This window comes from Halichoerus grypus, chromosome 1, assembly GCF_964656455.1.
Source record: "Halichoerus grypus chromosome 1, mHalGry1.hap1.1, whole genome shotgun sequence".
In the NCBI taxonomy this organism is placed as follows: domain Eukaryota; kingdom Metazoa; phylum Chordata; class Mammalia; order Carnivora; family Phocidae; genus Halichoerus; species Halichoerus grypus.
In genome coordinates this window covers 208,376,414-208,393,468 of record NC_135712.1, presented here as the reverse complement: position 1 = coordinate 208,393,468, position 17,055 = coordinate 208,376,414, and the positions used below count along the sequence as shown (strand labels likewise).

Here is a 17,055-nt window from a genome sequence, read left to right as displayed (position 1 = left end):
AGGCTGCTTATGAAAACCACTTTAAATTAGAAAAGGTAAGAAGCATCAGTGCACACAGATGGGAACAAAGGAACAGAGGGCCCAGCCCCGTGTCAATATGATCACCCCACAGCCCAGTGTGCCAGTGGAGGGAGAATCCTGGGAAGGCATAGACAGTTGAGGCTAGGGTGATGGTTCTTCTGGGTGTGGCTTCAGGCCACTCGGAGCTCAGAGGTCGGCCTTCCGGAAACTTGCTCTGTTCAAGGAGTTCCTGGGGGAAGGATGAGATGGGTCAACATGGCCAACTCCATAGTGCTCATCAGCCTCCCCCCGCCCCCTCCTCTTCTAATTAGGGACTCTGCTCCTTTCCCATCCATTCTGATTTGGCCACGAGTTCACAGAATCTCTCTTGGAATCTCCCACCAAAGCTAAGAATTGTGCCCATTTTACAGATGTGGAAATCTCGGCTCCGGAACATGAAGTCACATGTCTGGGAAATGACCTAGCCAGGATCCGAAGTGGCTGCCGGGAGCCTGCCCAGCAGGCATGTCCCCATAGTTGCATGTTTGTGCCACGCCGTGAGCATGCGTGCTGACATGCACGTGTAGGACAGCACGTGTCTGTGCCCGCCTCTGCCCTCCCGATGGGTGGGGGGCTGGGGTCAGGCACCTGAGGCCCGCTGTGGTTGGCGCCAGCAGCTGGGGCAGGCGCTGGGTGAGCAGCGGCTGCAGAGCCTCCCGTAGGCGGCCGTAGTTGCGCTCTAGCTCACGGTGGTACTCCTTCTGGTCTGGTCCTATCAGGGCCTTGTTCTTCCGCAGGGCATCCTCACACCTGAGAGACAGAGGGCAGGAGAGGCTCGGGGCTGGCGGTCAGGAGAAGGCAAGACTGGAGGTGGGGGGCAGTCCATGGGGGGTGGGGTCAGGAGCTATAATGTGAGTCTGCTAGGTAGAGGAGACTTAATGAGAACCAGAGAGGCGGGAGCTCCATGATGGACATCCGGGATAGAGAGAGGCTGTACGAGGTCAGGAAGGCAAAGAGCCCGTAAGCGGGGCTTGGAAGGGTCAGGCCTACTTCTTGCAGAAGTCCTTGAAACAGAGCCGCAGCTTGTTATGGTGCCTGAAGAGTTTGGGGTCTTCTGGGATCTCTGCCAAAAATACCTGGGCCACCTCCAGGGGACCCTGCAGGGTGAGAAGCGCTCCTGAGGGTGTCCGCATGGCCTCTGGGGTGCCTCAGGCAGCCTGCCTGCCCCACTGGCTGTACCTGGTTCACAGTGGGCCCCACAGAGCCCTGCAGCACCATCTGAAGCATCTTGGCGTCGGGCGGGTCCTGCTCGGTGGCAAAAGCCAGCTCCCGTGTCTTCTTCTGCATGTCCTCAATGGCCACCTCCACTGGCGTCAGCACTGTCTGTGAGGGGAGGGGGGGGGTGGCAGGCACTGGCTGGGGCCTGAACATGTCCTGACCCAAGCCGGCCCAGAGCAGCCTGGACCCCTGCTGGGGGTGGAGAGGGGTTCCAAGAGGCTGCGTCATGAACAGGGTGTGGGGGTGTCTGCCTGCCTGGGTCTGGCGGAGGGGGGAGGGGGGTGTCTGGTCTCAGCCTCCTATGTCTGGCTCTGGGGACTTTGGTCTGATTATGGTCCAGCCTCCAGTTGTCTAGGTCGGGGAGTAGAGGTTTGAGTCTGAAGATTGGTGTTTAGGGGTTGGAGTTTGGGGTCCTCTCGCCAGCGTGGGTCTGGGGTACCCGGGCCTCCCTTGATCTTGGGTCTCGGCCTCTCCCCTCCCTGGGCCCTGGGCCTCTGCCCACCTCCTCCCGGTGGCACACGCGGATTCGCGTCTTGATGTAAGGGAAGGCGTGGTCTGTGCTGAGCAGAGTCTTGCGCTTGTGTTGCTCCGGCAGCTCCCCGTGGGCACGCCCGTCAGGTGTGAAGGGCGTGCAGAACAGGAAGGTGCGCAGCCCGTAGTTGCGGTCGAAGTAGGTCACCCGGTCCTTGAGCTCATAGGTGTCGAAGTGCGGTTCCACGTAAGTGATCTGGATGTAGGCCTGGGACGCGGGGCTCAGGTATCAGGCTCCCACAGCCCCAGTACACACACTTGGGGCTTGCCAGCCTCCCTGCAGGGCCCCATCCCTGGAGAAAGGGGATTTGGACTTCCTTGGGTCTGGGAGCTTTAAATCTGGGGTTCCCACAGCCCCCGAAGTCTCGATGTTTGAGAATCTCCCAAAGAGAAGGATTTGCGGGTCCCCGAGAGAGATAAGCTCTCAAGTTTGCCAGAGAAATACGATTTGAGGGTCCCCAGGAAATAGTACTTTTGAGTCTCCCTGAAGATAGGATTTGGGGGTCCCCTGGGATGGTCAGGAGCCCTCACCTTCTGTGGGTCAAGCTTGGTCTTGTCCACGGGGTTCGAATCTTTGACAATCTCGACCACGTCCTCCCCAAACCTCTCCGTGTAGAACTCCTGGGGACACGGGGCTGACTCGGGGCCATGGAGGAGCAGCGGCCCCCGCTCCGCCCCAGCGCAGCCCAGTGCCCGTCTACCCCCTACCGCTGGGACGTGCCTCCAGCCGGTGTGAGATCTCGGCCAGCTTCGTGATGGACGGCTCCTTATACACAAACTCCTGCTCGTCCAGGTCACCGAAGCGGGCACCATAGAAGCCCACGCGGAAGTACGTCCCGAACACGCGCTGCATCTGTGAGAAGGGGAGCTGTGGCCCGGGATGCCCCCCTGGAGGCTCCCTGGCCCCAGGGATGCGTGGCCCTGAGCCCCCAAGTGTGGAAGAGGTGGGCAGGGCCAGGGAGACCCCAAGAACATTAGGTCATAGGCACAGCTGGGGGGACCCTGAGACCCAGACGATGGCCAGCTGCTTACACCCTCACTCTTTCTCCCCAACCTTTGTCTCCTGCCTCCCCCAAATCTTTGTTTTCATTCAACACAAGCCCCTGCTTTCTGATTATCCCTCTCATCCCGTGCAGTTCTTCAGAGTCTGAATCTCAATATGAAGTTAGGACTAGGGCTCTGTTGCTTACAGCTGTGTCCTCAATGCCTATGGGGCTGGGTATACAGCAGGCGCTCAATAAATGCTTAAGTGGCTGAGGAAATGCATAGCCCTCTGGGACAGAGGCTCTGGCTACCTTGTTCCAGGGCACCCCTCACCCTCATCAGATATACTACCCTCCACCAGAAAGGAAGAGGGTAGCTCCATGTTCACTCACCAAGGCCGATCCAGGCAGAATGGGGCAGGCACAAGGGTATTGGTAGGGGAGGGAGACACAAAGTCATGGGAGAGGTCAGAGGTAAGAGCCCCCAACCCCCAGGATCCTGGTTATGCTGCCCCATGAGTACCATTCTTCGGGCAGAGACCAGAGATCTCTCTCTTCCCCCTCCTTCTCTCCGGGGAAGGAGGGGACCTGACCGTCCTACCCGGCCCCCACCCAGCCCTCCCATCTTGGCTCTGGGTTCCTGCCTTCTTTGGCCAGAAAATTCTCCCCAAACTAGGAGATGCCTAAAAATAGACCCAAGTCGGGGAGAGGCGGGAGAGGGGGAGCACGAGATGGCAGTGAGGAGCAGAGATCCTGGGAGAAGCTGGAGGAGACAGTGAGAGACAGAGACCCAGAGAGACAGAGTGTGACCAAGACAGGGAGAGAGAAAGAGACAGGGAAAGAGACCATAATTCGAGACAAAAAGGAACACAGAGACAGACAAGGAGGGAGTCAGAGCCCCCCCTTACAGGCAGTGACCAAGCTGGCCCTGCCCGAGGGAGGGGTGTCTCTGGAGAGCTCCCAGCTGGGTGAGTCACAGGCTGCCCTTGGGATCTGGGGCAGGGAGGGGGACCCGGGGGAATGGGGGAAGAAGTGGAGGGTGCGTCATTGCCCACTGAGCACCAGCCCCTGCGGCCAGGCAGCCATGTTCCTCCAGCACCCCCTGGTGGTCCCTGACCACTGCTGACCAGCCATCATGGGGGCCCCAGAGGCAGGTGGCCACTGGGCTGACTCACCTCCCAGCCAGAGCTCTGTGGGGGAGAGAAGGGTCAGGGTCAGCTGAGCTGTGGTGAGGTGGGAGGTGGGGCCAAAGGCAGGGTCTGGGAGGGCATCCTGGGCCCACCTGGTGCATGATCTTGGTGAAGGCCTCCTGCAGTTTGCCATGCACGGCAGCCAGCTTCTTGTAGTCTCGGTGGGCTTCCAGGATGGGGATGAGGGTCTTGTAGACCTCGTTCACTGCCTCGTAGAGCCCGCCCTGGGGGTGGGGGCACATCAGGGTTCCCAGCACCCCCCGCCCCTAGTTTTCTCCCCTGCCTGGAACAGCCCACCCTCTGTGCAACTACCCATCCTCTAGGGGTCCATCTTTCACCACCTCCTCCAGGAAGCCCACCCTGACCACCCTGCCCCGGATGGGACACCAGTCTTTCCACCCCCCACAGACCCCTCCGTGGTCTCTATCGTGCTTACTGCAGACCAGGTGCTGTGTACATCTGTACTTTACCCATGTTCCTTCATTTGTGGGAGGAGGTTTTCTTGTTTTTTGTCTTTTTTTTTTTTTCATTTCTCAGAAAACTAAAACTCAGAGACATGGCTCCCCAGGGCCAGGACCTGAACACCAGCCCTTTTGGCCTGGTGCCCAAGACTTCCACACCCAGCTACCTCTTGGCTTGTGGTAATGGCCGCTCCTAAGTGCCCCTCACCCACAGCCAGCGCCAGCACAGCAGGCAGGCTGCGATGTTTGCTGACCAACCGTGAGAGGTCTGTGTCTACCGTGCAATTTATTCCCAAGGCTTTTGTTTCTGAGCCTTTAACACAATGACAATAATGAAAACCCCACTAGGGGGCTGGCAGCACAGAAAAGAATTCTCGCTGGAAAACCTGACCCTGAATCTGAGCAGGGCTCCAGATCTAATCATCAGTTCCCATAAACACAGGGGACTGAGGAACAGGTAAAGCAACACCACAGGGATGCAACCAGCCCTAAGCGGGCCAGAAAACCTCTTGGAACAAAGCCCAGGTCTCCAACAAGTGAAATGCAGGGGAAAACCCAACTGCTTTCACACAAACAAGCAAACTGGAAGAGAAAACCTTTTTATAACAGTGGACAATACATCGCCTGGGCCTCAACCTATCAAGGAAAACATTAAAAACCCTTATTGTACAAAGTGGGGAACTTATGCCCTGTCTTTTGTTCCTGTTTTCTTTCTTTGATTGAGAGAGCCTTAAGAGACTTGTCAGTCATTGCCACTGTGGGTCTTATATGGATCCTGATTCAAACAAACCAACTGCAGAAAGAAAACTGTTTCGAGATCGTCAGGGACATCTAAGCACGGACGGGTATAAAGAGTTGCATAAAAGGATTTCACCAGCGGGGCTGCACAGGGAGGTACTTGGTGTGATGAGTAGGGTTTGTTTGAAGCTGGAACTTCTCTGACTCCCAACACACAGGAATCTCTGAGATCTTGTTAAAATGTAGGGTTGGGGGGCACAGGACTCTGCATTTATAACAAGCCCCCAGGTGATGCCCGTGCTGCTGGTCCTCAGACCACACTGAGTAGGCAAGCTTTGAAAAAAAACTCTAGCTGAACGGTCATGTTGGGTTTCATCAATCAATCTGTGAAAATTAAGATCTTCTCTTTTTTATGTACAAAAAAAAATGTGAAAATTAAGATCTTTTTATGTATATATAAAAAAACAAAAAAAACCCCAAGACAAAAACAGAAAAACAAACGCCATCAAAAACAAAACAAAAAACTAGAGGCAATGAGTTGAAACAAGAGCGTGAAGACTGGTGGTTGCTGGATTTGAGTGTTGGGGGTGGGGGTGGGGGTGCAACCTTTTCTTTTATGTGTGCTCGAAATTTTCTCTAATAGAAAAAATTTAATAGCGGCTGAGTGTGTGGAAGGCTAACTACGTCCAGGCCACGTTTTAAGGGTTTTATAGGGAGAGAGGCAGGTAACCCAAGCTCGTGAAGGACCCCGTTGTCCTCAGTCAATCCCCTGCTCAGAAAGGGAGGGATCGGGCAGCAGCTTCACCGGGAGCCCCCAGGAGCAGGTACTGGGCCCGTCAGTGGCCCTGAGGACGCCACCCTGGCCCGAGCCCCACGTTCTGCGGCCAGCCGCAGGCCTCACCATGGTGAAGTAGGCAGCCGCCTGCTCCAGCAGCCCCACCAGTCCCAGCTCCGTGAAGTGCTTCCCGGAACAGAAGCCCTCCTCGTCGGGGGACAGGATGTCATCGGAGATGGCAGACTCCTCCAGCACGTTGGATGAGATGTTCTGGGGTGGGAGGTGGCATCAGGCCCTGGCCCCGGCCCACGGGTGCCACCCCCTGCCCCATCGGGCCCGCCACTGCCCCCACTGGCTCACCTGGAAGGAAACGCAGCCCACGGGCAGGTAGCGACTGTCCTCCAGCAGGGCGAGGTACTCGGCCACCAGAGCGGCGGCGTGCACCATACACTGGGCGGCCTCCGCGTGGTTGCCCAGCTCCGCGTGCTTCCCCGCCATGTTCTGCAACCACGTCAGCCGCAGGTCGGGGGAGCCCTGGTAGCCGCGGGCAATCCTGGCATATGGGTGGGGGCTGGTGAGGAGGATGGGGACTCGCCTAGCCCCCACTGGCCGCCCCTTGCTGGTCCACCCCCTTTGCTTGCTACCCCACCCATCGGTGGCGCTCACCAGCCAGGCTCCAAAGCTGGAATGTTAAGCCACGCCCCTGTTCCCCTTGCTCCCGGCCCCACATCCCCGTGCACCAGGCCCCGACCTCCCATAGGCCCCCGCGCCTTCCCTAGCTCCATCACCTGTCCTCCGCCTCCCACTCCCCTACTTCTTCCCAAACACCCCTCACCTCTCCTCCAAATCACTTGTTTCCGGACCTGTCACGGGTTAGCACCTCACCTGTCTCTCCCACCTGTCCCCCTCACTTGACCTTATTCTCCTTTGTCGTCCTCCAGTTATGTTCATCTGGCACCCTTTGTACCATTCATTTACCTGCCCTCCCCTTGCTTGTGCCCTCTCCTGCCTGCTCACCTGTCCCTCTCCCCACCCACCCCACCGCCACCTGTCTGTGGGTGAGAACAGCTGAAGGGCCCACCTGGCCCTCGTCACCTGTACATGAGATCAATGAGCATCTCCGGGTCCTCCTGATGCTCCTTCATCTTCACCGTGTCCGTCAGGATCATGTGCAGGTTGAACATCAGGTCCTGGACCTGGAGCGGGGGAGCGGCCGGGGACAATGAGGGCATCGAGACGTGACTGAGAGCCTTAGTGGCGGGGGCGAAGCAGGCAGAGCAAAGATGCAGGCCGAGGAAGGCGTGACGGGGGGGCCCGGCGGCGTCACCTGCTCGGCGAAGGTGCTGTCCCGCAGCCCCACGTCCTCCTCGGCATAGGTGAGGATGGTCTTGAGCGACCGTCTCAGGTGCTCTTCGCTGAAGCTCTGCGTTGTCCCCACCAGGGATGAGAGGGACATGGTCACTTGCATCTTCACGCGGGCAAAGTTCTACGAGGAGCCGGGAAGGAAGAGAACACCTGTGAGCCTGGGACCCTCACCCCCAGGGCCCGCTCGACCTGCCGACCTCTCCCCTCCCGCCCTCCATTTACTGCACCAACACCCCCACCCCCCGGCCGCCCTCCCCTCCCCCGAGCCTCCTGTGGACCATGGCCTCTGCCCGCCGCTCCCACTTACGTTGCCAATCTCGAAATTCTGGCGCATGAGGAGGTAGAGCGAGGCGCTGGCGTGCGTGCGGACGGTGCTGAGGCGACTGCCACAGTGTCGCAACAGCCTCAAGCAAAGGTCGGCGCACAGCTCCGTGTCCTCCTCGAACAGCAGCTCTGGGAACTGTCCCCCCAGCGCAACACAGACACTGGTCAGCCCCTCCCCGTGGTGCCACACAAGGCCCCTGATGGGGACGTCGGCAGGGGCGGCTGTATTCTGCCCCCTCTGGCCAAGCACAGTGGGCTTCAGAATCAGACACGGGGTTAGGCCCTGGCTGTGTGACCCTGGGGGAGTGACTCTGCCACTCTGATCCTCAGCTCCCTCCTCTATAAACCATGGCTCAGGAGTGTCTGTCTCATGAAGTGGCTGAGCATAAAGCAGGAGCTCAGTGGGCTGCAACGATTACTCAGGGCCCTGCCTGTCGAGCGGGGCTTACCTTGGACACCAGGGCTCGCTGTGTGGCCAGGCCGTGCTGCAGGAAGAGGGCACTCTGGGCACTGCCCAGACTACACAGCACAACCTTCAGCACTGCACCCAAGATGCTCTCCCGGGCCTCTGACAGCATCACTGTCTGCCGGGGCGTGGGGGAGAAAGGGGTCAGAAATCCAGCTGTTAGGGACTGAGCTGCTTCCCGGGTCAGGGAAAGAGAGGGATTCTAGAGTCAGAGATCACAAGGCATGGCAGTGGGGTCAGAGGTCAGAGAGATGCTGGCTCAAGCCCTACCTGCACGATGATCTCCAGTGTGTCCAGAACCACCAGGCTGGCCTCGGTTGCCAGGTTCCCGTCCACCAAGGCTTCATGTTCCATCTCATCCTTGGTCCTGGAGGGGATGGGAAGGGGCTGGGGGCTGAGCTCTCTGCCCCTGCCTTAGCTGCTCTAGGGGCACCCGTTCTCTGGAAACTGGTCTGACCCCAGCGAACGACTTCCTGCCCACACCCACTTGTCCACGCGGTCCGAGGTCTGTCTCCAGTGCGTGATGCTCTTCCGCCAGCGGACGTTCTCCTGGTTCCCAAACGGGCTCCTCTCTGAGATGCGCAGGTGAGCGTTCGCAGACGTGCAAAAACATAAGGACGTGTGACCGTGAGAAGGGCTCAGGCATTAAGATACACATGTGGGACGGCCCGTGAGGACACCGGGTGACACATATACATGCTAAGGGAACACAGTTAAACACGAACGACATGAGAACAGACAGGGAACACAGATGCCCGCGTGCATACGGATGATGTGCGCACTTCTTTCTGGGAAAGGTGAGGCAGACACAGAGGTAGGATGCCCCCTTCTTGGGGCCCCTCAGACAAAGGCTGGGAGCAGCCCGTGGGGACGTGCACAGGGTACATCTCCCTCTCACCACGACTCCGCCGGACCATGTCCTGTCGTGCTCCAATGGTGCCCAGGATGGCTTCCTCCAGACGGGCCTTCATGTCCAGTGACTTCTTAAACGTGAGGCTGTTGATGCGCTCAAAGGCCTTTTTCCCCTGTGAGGACAGAGTACGGGTCGAGGCTTGACTCTGCCCTTTCCTGTGGGACCTGGGCTGCTGGGTCACACTCATTCGGCCTTTTCCGACCTCCAGGATCGTGTGCTTGGAGACACAGCTCTCCCCTTTACTACAAAGTCTTGGCACCTTCCAAATTCTATTCACGAAGACGATTTTCCCTTTTCTCTTTGGCTCAGCCCAGAAACAGTCCACCCCTTGACCCTCAAACCCATAGGAACCTGGGCATGAAGACAGTTCACCCCTGCCTCGTCCACCCACTCAGTCCCCTGGCCACCCCACCCCCATCCCCACACCTTGTACTCAAAGGCAGCCAAGCAAAGGTAGAGCAAGTCCAAGAGGCGACCCAGCTGAGGGAGGGCAAGGTCAGCGGCCCAGCGCTGCAGGAGGGCTGGCTCAGCATTCTTCAGGACCCACAGCACACACACCAGTAAGGTCCGGCTGGACTCGGCAGAGAGGGGACAGCCTGAGCGAGAAGCCTGGGGCCAAACAGGGGAGAGGGTGCTCAGAAGGGATGGAGTGGATTCTCATTTCCTCCATATTGTGATGAGAACTGACCTATCAGGATATCCTACGTAACTTCTATTACCAGGTTGGATGGTGTCTCTGGGGACCAGCGCCATACTCACTGCCACGGGGCCCTGAGAGATGCTGGCCCGGGAGCCAGGGGCTAGGGGGCCACCAGCGATGGCCATGGCCACTGAGGGGTTGATGGTGCCTCCGATGTCCCCTTCCCCTTCTGTGTCTGAGTCGAGCATCGAGGCCAGTCTTGACCGTTGACCTGGGCCCTCTGGGGGCAGGGACAGGGGGACAGAAGAATGGCCCTTGGTAAGTACCGTCTCTATCTCATAGTCTAGCTCAAAGTTCGCCTCCTCAGGGAAGCCTTCCCTGATACCGCTCCCCCAGGCCAGGGTGAGGTCTCCAGTTATCTATTCTCAGAGCTCACTTTTTGTGCTTATGATTAGATACATTTATCATACAATATGATGACAAAAGCCTGAACTATATCTGCTCGAGCTGCTGCTATATGCTCAACACTCAGAATGTGGCCTGGCCCACAGGAGCCGTAAATGTTTACTACGATGATGATGATGATGGGAACAATGGCAGGAATAACAGTAATAATAATTAGTAATAAACGCTGCTACAATGATTGTAGCATCAATTGGCACTTAGATAGAATCTCCTATGTGCCAGGTGCCATTCTAAGCACTTTGAAAATACTAACTCGTAATCTTCAAAACAACCCTATGAGATAAATGCTTTTACCCATCCCCATTTTATGGGTGAGGAAACTGAGGCACAGAGAGATTACATCACTTGCCTGGGGTCACACAGCAGGTAAATGGTAGAGATAGGATTTTTTTTTTTTCAAGATTTTATTTATTTATTTGACAGAGACCAGCGAGAGAGGGAACATAGCAGGGGGAGTGGGAGAAGGAGAAGCAGGCTTCCCACGGAGCAGGGAGCCCGATGTGGGGCTCGATCCCAGGACCCTGGGATCATGACCTGAGCCGAAGACAGACGCCCAACAACTGAGCCACCCAGGTGCCCCTAGAGATAGGATTTTAACCTAAAGAGTCGGCTTCCAAACTCTATGGTCTTAAAAGAGTAACTCCCATAGCCCCCCCCACCAAAAAAAAAAAAAAAAAAAAAAGGTCTCGCCAGAGACAGGAGCTGCCAACAAATACAGAACTGGTCTCACCCCAGAGATTCTTGAAACAAAGGGTCGACTGAGTTTAACTAAAGCTCCAGCTCAGCTTAACCTAGCTCAGTTCCTGACCAGATTGAGGAGACCAGCCCATTTTCCTATCTGCATAAGGGAGGAAAGAGGAACCGTGAGTCACTGGGAAAGGATGACATTACCTCAGTCCCAATGATTCGTTTACATACAGCATCCAAAATACCGTAACAAGTTAAAAGACATAGGAAGAGGCAGGAAAATGTAATTGATAGGAGAAAAACAGACAACAGAAGCAGGCACACAGATGATCAAATGTTGGAGTTAGCGAACAAAGACGTTAATATATAAACTGGCAGAAAAGATGGACAAACGTGGCTAAAAAGATGGCAAATTTCAGTAGAGAACTGGGATCTACAAAAACACACACACACAAAATCAAACAAACGTTCTATAGCCGCCAAGTATAACATCTGAAATTCGGAACCGGGGTTAACAGAAGACTGGACGCAGCCAGAGAAGACCGAAGCAGTGAGCTCCAGTGAATGTTAAGTTTCCCAACTGAAAACGGAATGGAAAACAGGACAGAGTACAGCAGGCACTGAGACGTGATCAAAAGGTCTAACGTACGTGTAATTGGAGTCCCAGAAGGAGGGAAGCGAGAAAATGAGGCAGAAAAAAAAAAAAAATGCAAGAGGTAAAGACTGAGAATTTTCCCCAAATGACAAAGGGGATCCACCCAGAAAGCCTAAGTCTGTGCTTCCAACTGTCCCCTGTCCCCCAGGTGCCAGTGAAGGTTGAAGAGGAGTGACTGAATGAACACGGGGCTCCGACCATCCCCTCACCCCGATGTTCCCCACCTGCCCCTCCTCACCTATCGGGAGGGTGACAGTGTCCCAGTACGCTGCTCCCCAAATTTTCACATAAGCCTGGGAAAGTGCATGCGACCACTGTCCCCATGTAACAGGTGAGAAACCTTTAGCCTCAGAGAGGTTAATGGCTTGCCTGGGGCCCCCCAGCAGCACACTGGAACCTCCTCTTCTGACCCCCACCACCCATGCTTTTGTTCCTAACCCTGCTCCCCACCTTCCCCGACCTGAGCCGGTGTGATCAGTGAAGCCCCTGGATCGTGTAGCCCCGTCCCGCCCCCGGCCCACTGACCAGCAAAATCATGCAGGCGTGGCAGCGTGTCCCGGGCGAGAGACAGCAGCGGCAGGTACAGCTCGGCCACACGGGCCTTCACAGCAGCCTCAGCGTAGCGGGGGTCCGCGTCGTGGCCACAGAGCAGACTCTGCACGGCGCTGATGGCCTTCTTGTGCAGCAGGGATGCCCTGTGGGGGGGGGGGTAGTGAGGAGCTCAGGATGGAGCAGACATGGCTCCTGGACCTTTTCGCCAGCCCGGGGACCAGAGCGGGCCTGTGCTCACCCCTCGGCCTCGGGCTCCAGGGCCAGCGCCAATTCTGTCAGCAGGAGCCCAGCCAGGAAGTGCTGTTGTCGGAACGGCCCACTCAGCTCGAACATGCTGGTTACCTTGGGGTCCGGGGCCTGGCTGGAGAAGGTGGAGCTCTGCAGAGGGCAGGTGGAGAAAGCAGGGATGGCGGGAGGCCAGGGGTCAAGGGTCGGGGGGGGGGGGAGACTGGCGTTAACCCATATGTGAGGGGACAGGGCCTGGAGTCAAACGTCAGAAGTCAGAGAAACAGCAACTGGAACCCCAGGCGGGAATTAGGATTTGGGGTGAGAAATAAGAAGCTGGCCCCCACTCCAAGAAACTGCCAAGAGTGCGGGGTCAGAGGTGAAGGGTCAGACTACCTGGGCTTTGGCCCACTCTGAGATGGCCAAATGAGGGTCCCACAGAAGAGGGGGCTGAAGGTGAGTGGTCATAGGTGAAGAGGAGGAGCCAGGAGTGAGGCCAGCCCACCTGGGAGGTGGTGGAGGATACAGAGGGTGAGGGCGAGGCTGGGGGCGACAGGGGGCAGCAGGGGAGGTTGAGGGTCACGTAGTGCTCGTGGCTGCACAGGATGCGGGTGAAGTCCATGCGCAGGGTCAGCAGCAATGCCGGGTTGGGGGCCGACTGCAGTCGTGTGGCCACCTGTGGGGGAGGGGTCAGCGGGCGACCTTCACGTGGCCCTGCCCACCACGCCCACCACCCTGCCACGTCACTGCAGATGTGCCGTTCCCACCGTGCCCACCCCTACCTGCTTGTAGTGGGCCCGGACCAGGCTGAAGATGAAGCCGCGGTCCACCAGGGACAGCAGGTCGCTGAGGAAGAAGGCCAGGCTGGCGTTCAGGCGCTCGGCCAGCTCTGCATCCTAGGGGCACAGGGCCGGTCAGCCCGTATCCACGTGTCCCATTGAGCCTCAGTCTCCACATGGGGCCTGGCTCCCACCAAGGCCACCAGTGACCTCCAGGAGCCGCGTCATTGCCCCAAAGCCTTGGGGCTTCTTGATACACCCTCATTTCTGGACTCCAGATACACCTGGCCTTCCTGGTTGTCCTCTTCCCTCTGTCCCTCCCCTTTCCCACGGTTATATGTCTACACTCCTCAGGACTCTGTTCAGAACACTGTTTTCTTTCATTAGATTTGACCAGTACAATATGGATGGCAGAAACTGGCTGCTGACTTCCCCCAAATCCTCTCCCCACTCAGAGTACTGGAACCCTTCTTCACAGTTCAGAGTTGGGCAAAGACTACATTTCCCAGCCTCCTTTGTGGCTGAGAATAACCATGTGACCACATCTTGGCCAATGGGGTTTGGGAAGAAGTGATGCCGTCACTTATAGAGAAGGGGCAGGTCTGCCTGTTCCCACCACCTGCCACGCCTCATGTGGGGGGCACCATGGTGAACCACGATGGCCAGTCCCACACTGGGAATCCCCTGCAACCCACCTAGGCTCAGAAATAAACTCTGGTCACATTTAAACCACTCGTAATGATGATCAAGCAAATTAACCTCTCTCTTAACTGATACGCTCTCAGCAACCATTTAACAAGACGATACTGAGCATCTACTATGTGCCACGCCCTGTGAATGGCATAGACATGGTCCCTGTAGCTTGTCCAATTCACAGTCTTGTGTGGGGGGAAGGCAGAGAATAAATAAAAGGACTGGGGATAGTTCCGTGTATTTTGAAAAGAACTGAATGGGGTGCTGTTTTGAGAGGAACCCGAAAGATGGGAAAGAGCCAAGATGAGAAAGGCATCCTGAGCAGAGAGAACAGTAAGTACAAAGGCCCTGGGGCAGGATGTGCCTGGCAACCGTGAGGAACAGCAAGAAGGCTGCTATGGCTTCCGAGGCCTAGCTGATGCTTGTTCTGCTCTCATGCTACCATAAGCCCACAGAGCGGTTAGCCTCAGTGGCCCTCAGTTCCCTGCAACCCAAAGAAACAAGATATAAAACCTGCCTTAGCTCTGAGTCCAGAGGGGAGCAGAGACTGGGTCTTCCTTGTACACTGAGCCTGGTAGTCAGTGCACGATAAATGTCAAGTGAAGCAACGAAACCACTGTGGCCCATCACCAATGCCTCACTGGCAGCTGTGATGATGCTGCTTCCTGGGGGCGTTGTTCCTCCCTTCAGCCCATTCTGAGTGTGGTTTCCTCACAATCCGGCTCAGCCCCTGGGAATATCAGCCCTTGGGGAGGCTCCAGTGGAACAAGGTCGAGAACTCTGAGCCCAGCCCAGAGGTCATGGGATATTGCACAAGGGCTGACTTGGGTTGGGCCGGCATTTCAAAAATCTGGAAAGTTCCTATCAAATCCAGAACTCCCATTTCTCCTGAAAAATCAGGCATTCTGGCCACAGCCAATGGGTACATGCCCCTGAGTCCACCCTAAGCCCCACTCTTCCCAGGTGGTGAGGCTGTGGGCTCTGGAGCTGGTAGCTTGGGTTCAAATCCCCATTCTGCCCCTTCTCAGTTGTGTGGTATCACGTTGTTACCTGGTCATTCTCTGCCTCAGTTTCCCCACCAGTAAAATGGAGACAACTTCATGGGGGTGGTTGGGAGAATTTAATGATATGATTCATCAACCACATTTAAGACACACAGTAAGTACTCAATAAATGCTCAATATTATTACTACCCTCATTGTTATTACTGCCTGCCTAGCTCCTGGGAACACTGGAATTAGTGATCCAGGACCTGGACAATCAATGATCAAGGCCTCAGAACATCAACGTCCATTTATTGAGCACTTACTGTATTCGGCACTGTGCTAAGCGCTAATGGATCTGCTCCGTCCACCTCCCCATCCTCATCAACTCCCATTCCCACTTTTGCTCACTCCACTCCAGCCACACTTACCTCCTAACTGCTCCTCTAACAACCCGGGCATGGTCCTACCTCAGGGCCTTTGCACTTGCTGCTCCCACTGCCTGGAAGGCCCTTCCCCCAGCCATGGCATAGAGTGCTCTCCCCCCGCGCCTTCAAGTCTCCTCAAAAAGTCAGCTCCATGAAAACATGGATTTGGGCCTCTTTTGTTCACTGCTGTGTCTACCATCCGGCACAGCCACTGTGCACACGGTCAGTGCTCAAGAAATAGATGCTGAGTGAACCGACTGATCTGGCAAGCGGGTTCATGGTGCTGCTGCCTGGCTGGCTCTATGTCCTCTCTCAGACCCTCCCATTGAGGCCTGTTCCTGCACACCTTGTATAGCCGGGTGATGACTTCCAGGCCCACAGAGCCCACGAGGGCCGCGATGTCGTCCAGGAAACGCCCAGGGAAGCGAAGCTTGCGGGGCGTGTCCAACCGTTGGCCCAGAAGCAGGTGCAGCGCCATGCTTTTCACCTGGGGGTGGGGTGAGAGTGGAGCGGGGCTTGAGGAACTGAACAGGGGGGCCCCACCAGAAGGGGGCAGGGCCTGAGGGGCTGTGAGCGGTGTTTTACTAGCAAGGCACGGGGGCTAGAGGTGGGCATAAGGGGTCCTGGGTGGGGATTGAGCCCTGACTCTTAACACAGGGCTTGAGCCGGCAGTGAGAGGAGCCTGAGTGGGTTCTAGGCAAGGTGCAGGGGTGGGGAGGCTGAGAGAGCCTGGGAAGGGCTGGACTAGGTCTCCTGGGGCTAAGTATGTGGGTAGGACAGAAAGCAGGGCTCAAGAAGTGGGATTTGAGGGAGCCCTGGGTGGGGTTTGATGGCCCACCAGATTGGGGGGGGGTTGTATCCAGCAGTGGTGGTTCAAGGCACCACTTGAAGAGTCTGGCGCAGAGGTCTCGAGTCTGATCACAGGGATTCCCTCTCTCTCTGGGGATATCTCTTGAGAGGGAGGGGTCTCCACGCTGGTTAGGGGGACTCTCAGTGGTCTCTATAATCTCCTAGGGAAGGTGGGGGGTCATCTCTCTGTGGACGGGGTCTCAGGTGAGTTTCAGGGGGCCTCTCTCCAGGGAGAGAACCCCTTCAGTGTTTCTTATCTCTCGACACGGAGGGTCTCTTGGGGTCATTTCTCAGGGGTCTCAGGTGCAATCTCAGGGGCTTCTCTCCCGAGGAGAGGACCTCCCCGGGGCGGCTCTTGCTCTCAGGTGGGGAGGAGGGTGTCTCACCATGAGCTGGAAGAAGAACCAGGCGTGCTGCAGGACGGCCTCTCGCACGGCACTGCCGCTGACCACCCACTGCAGAGCCAGCTCCTCGTGCAGCAGCTGGGGGCGGGGGCAAGGGTCACAGAGAGCCGAGGAGCCCACCCCATGCCCTCCTCTGGAGGGCATAACGGGGCTTGGATGCAGCAGGATGGCTTGGGGTTAGTGCAGCTGGGGACCGTGCAGGAGAGGGAGCGGAAGGAGTCAGCACGCCCTTTCCCTGGGCCCTCCAGACCCTGCTGGGCTTCGGGGGAGACAGGAGCTCCAGGGCCAACACGGAGTCACCCACCCCCTGCCTCCCACTACCTTCTGCACAGTGGGTCTCGGCTGGGTGGCTGGTGGGGCCAAGGAGGAGCCCTCAAGGTAGGAAGAAGTTCGGCTAGAGCTGCGGTCGATGGCCTATGACGGGATGGGGTGAAGAGGATGGGATGGCGAGGTGGGTTAGTGAGGGTGCCGGCGGTATGGACGGGGAGGAGATGGTTGGCATGGATAGGGCACAGACGTGTCCATGTGGACAGGCCAGGAGGGCATGGATGATTTTGGCGGAGATAATAAGGATAAAGGTGGGGGGGGTGATGGAGGGGATGAGAAGCATAACAAAGAGAGAAGGGGGTGCCCAGCAGGGGGAACAGAAGAGGTGAGAATGGGGACAGGAG

The 17,055-nt window shown here is 57.0% G+C and overlaps 1 protein-coding gene across 18 annotated transcripts in view; it reads right to left on the bottom strand.

The window, feature by feature from the left end:
* Positions 1-4: 4 nt before the first annotated feature.
* DOCK6 (dedicator of cytokinesis 6) overlaps positions 5-17,055 on the bottom strand; it is a 43,426-nt gene continuing 26,375 nt past the window's right edge. For 5 of the 18 annotated variants that reach the window (XM_078055480.1, XM_078055502.1, XM_078055496.1 and 2 more), the window contains 26 exons: positions 16,706-16,798; positions 16,367-16,462; positions 15,478-15,618; positions 13,031-13,144; positions 12,754-12,924; positions 12,262-12,401; positions 11,997-12,166; positions 9,784-9,944; positions 9,451-9,633; positions 9,010-9,136; positions 8,599-8,683; positions 8,382-8,478; positions 8,095-8,229; positions 7,629-7,781; positions 7,284-7,442; positions 7,052-7,152; positions 6,317-6,509; positions 6,083-6,226; positions 4,075-4,206; positions 2,531-2,677; positions 2,341-2,430; positions 1,781-2,017; positions 1,240-1,383; positions 1,051-1,157; positions 649-810; positions 5-250 (listed from right to left, as the gene is read on the bottom strand). In XM_078055480.1, the coding sequence (XP_077911606.1) occupies positions 208-250; positions 649-810; positions 1,051-1,157; positions 1,240-1,383; positions 1,781-2,017; positions 2,341-2,430; positions 2,531-2,677; positions 4,075-4,206; positions 6,083-6,226; positions 6,317-6,509; positions 7,052-7,152; positions 7,284-7,442; positions 7,629-7,781; positions 8,095-8,229; positions 8,382-8,478; positions 8,599-8,683; positions 9,010-9,136; positions 9,451-9,633; positions 9,784-9,944; positions 11,997-12,166; positions 12,262-12,401; positions 12,754-12,924; positions 13,031-13,144; positions 15,478-15,618; positions 16,367-16,462; positions 16,706-16,798 (3,525 nt within the window). In that variant the 3' untranslated portion in view covers positions 5-207. Of the gene's footprint in view, positions 251-648; positions 811-1,050; positions 1,158-1,239; positions 1,384-1,780; positions 2,103-2,340; positions 2,431-2,517; positions 2,678-3,967; positions 3,983-4,074; positions 4,207-6,082; positions 6,227-6,316; positions 6,510-7,051; positions 7,153-7,283; positions 7,443-7,628; positions 7,782-8,094; positions 8,230-8,381; positions 8,479-8,598; positions 8,684-9,009; positions 9,137-9,450; positions 9,634-9,783; positions 9,945-11,996; positions 12,167-12,261; positions 12,402-12,753; positions 12,925-13,030; positions 13,145-15,477; positions 15,619-16,366; positions 16,463-16,705; positions 16,799-17,055 lie in introns of those variants that run through there. The other 13 variants (XM_036075299.2, XM_036075316.2, XM_078055534.1 and 10 more) reach the window with 9 other exon arrangements.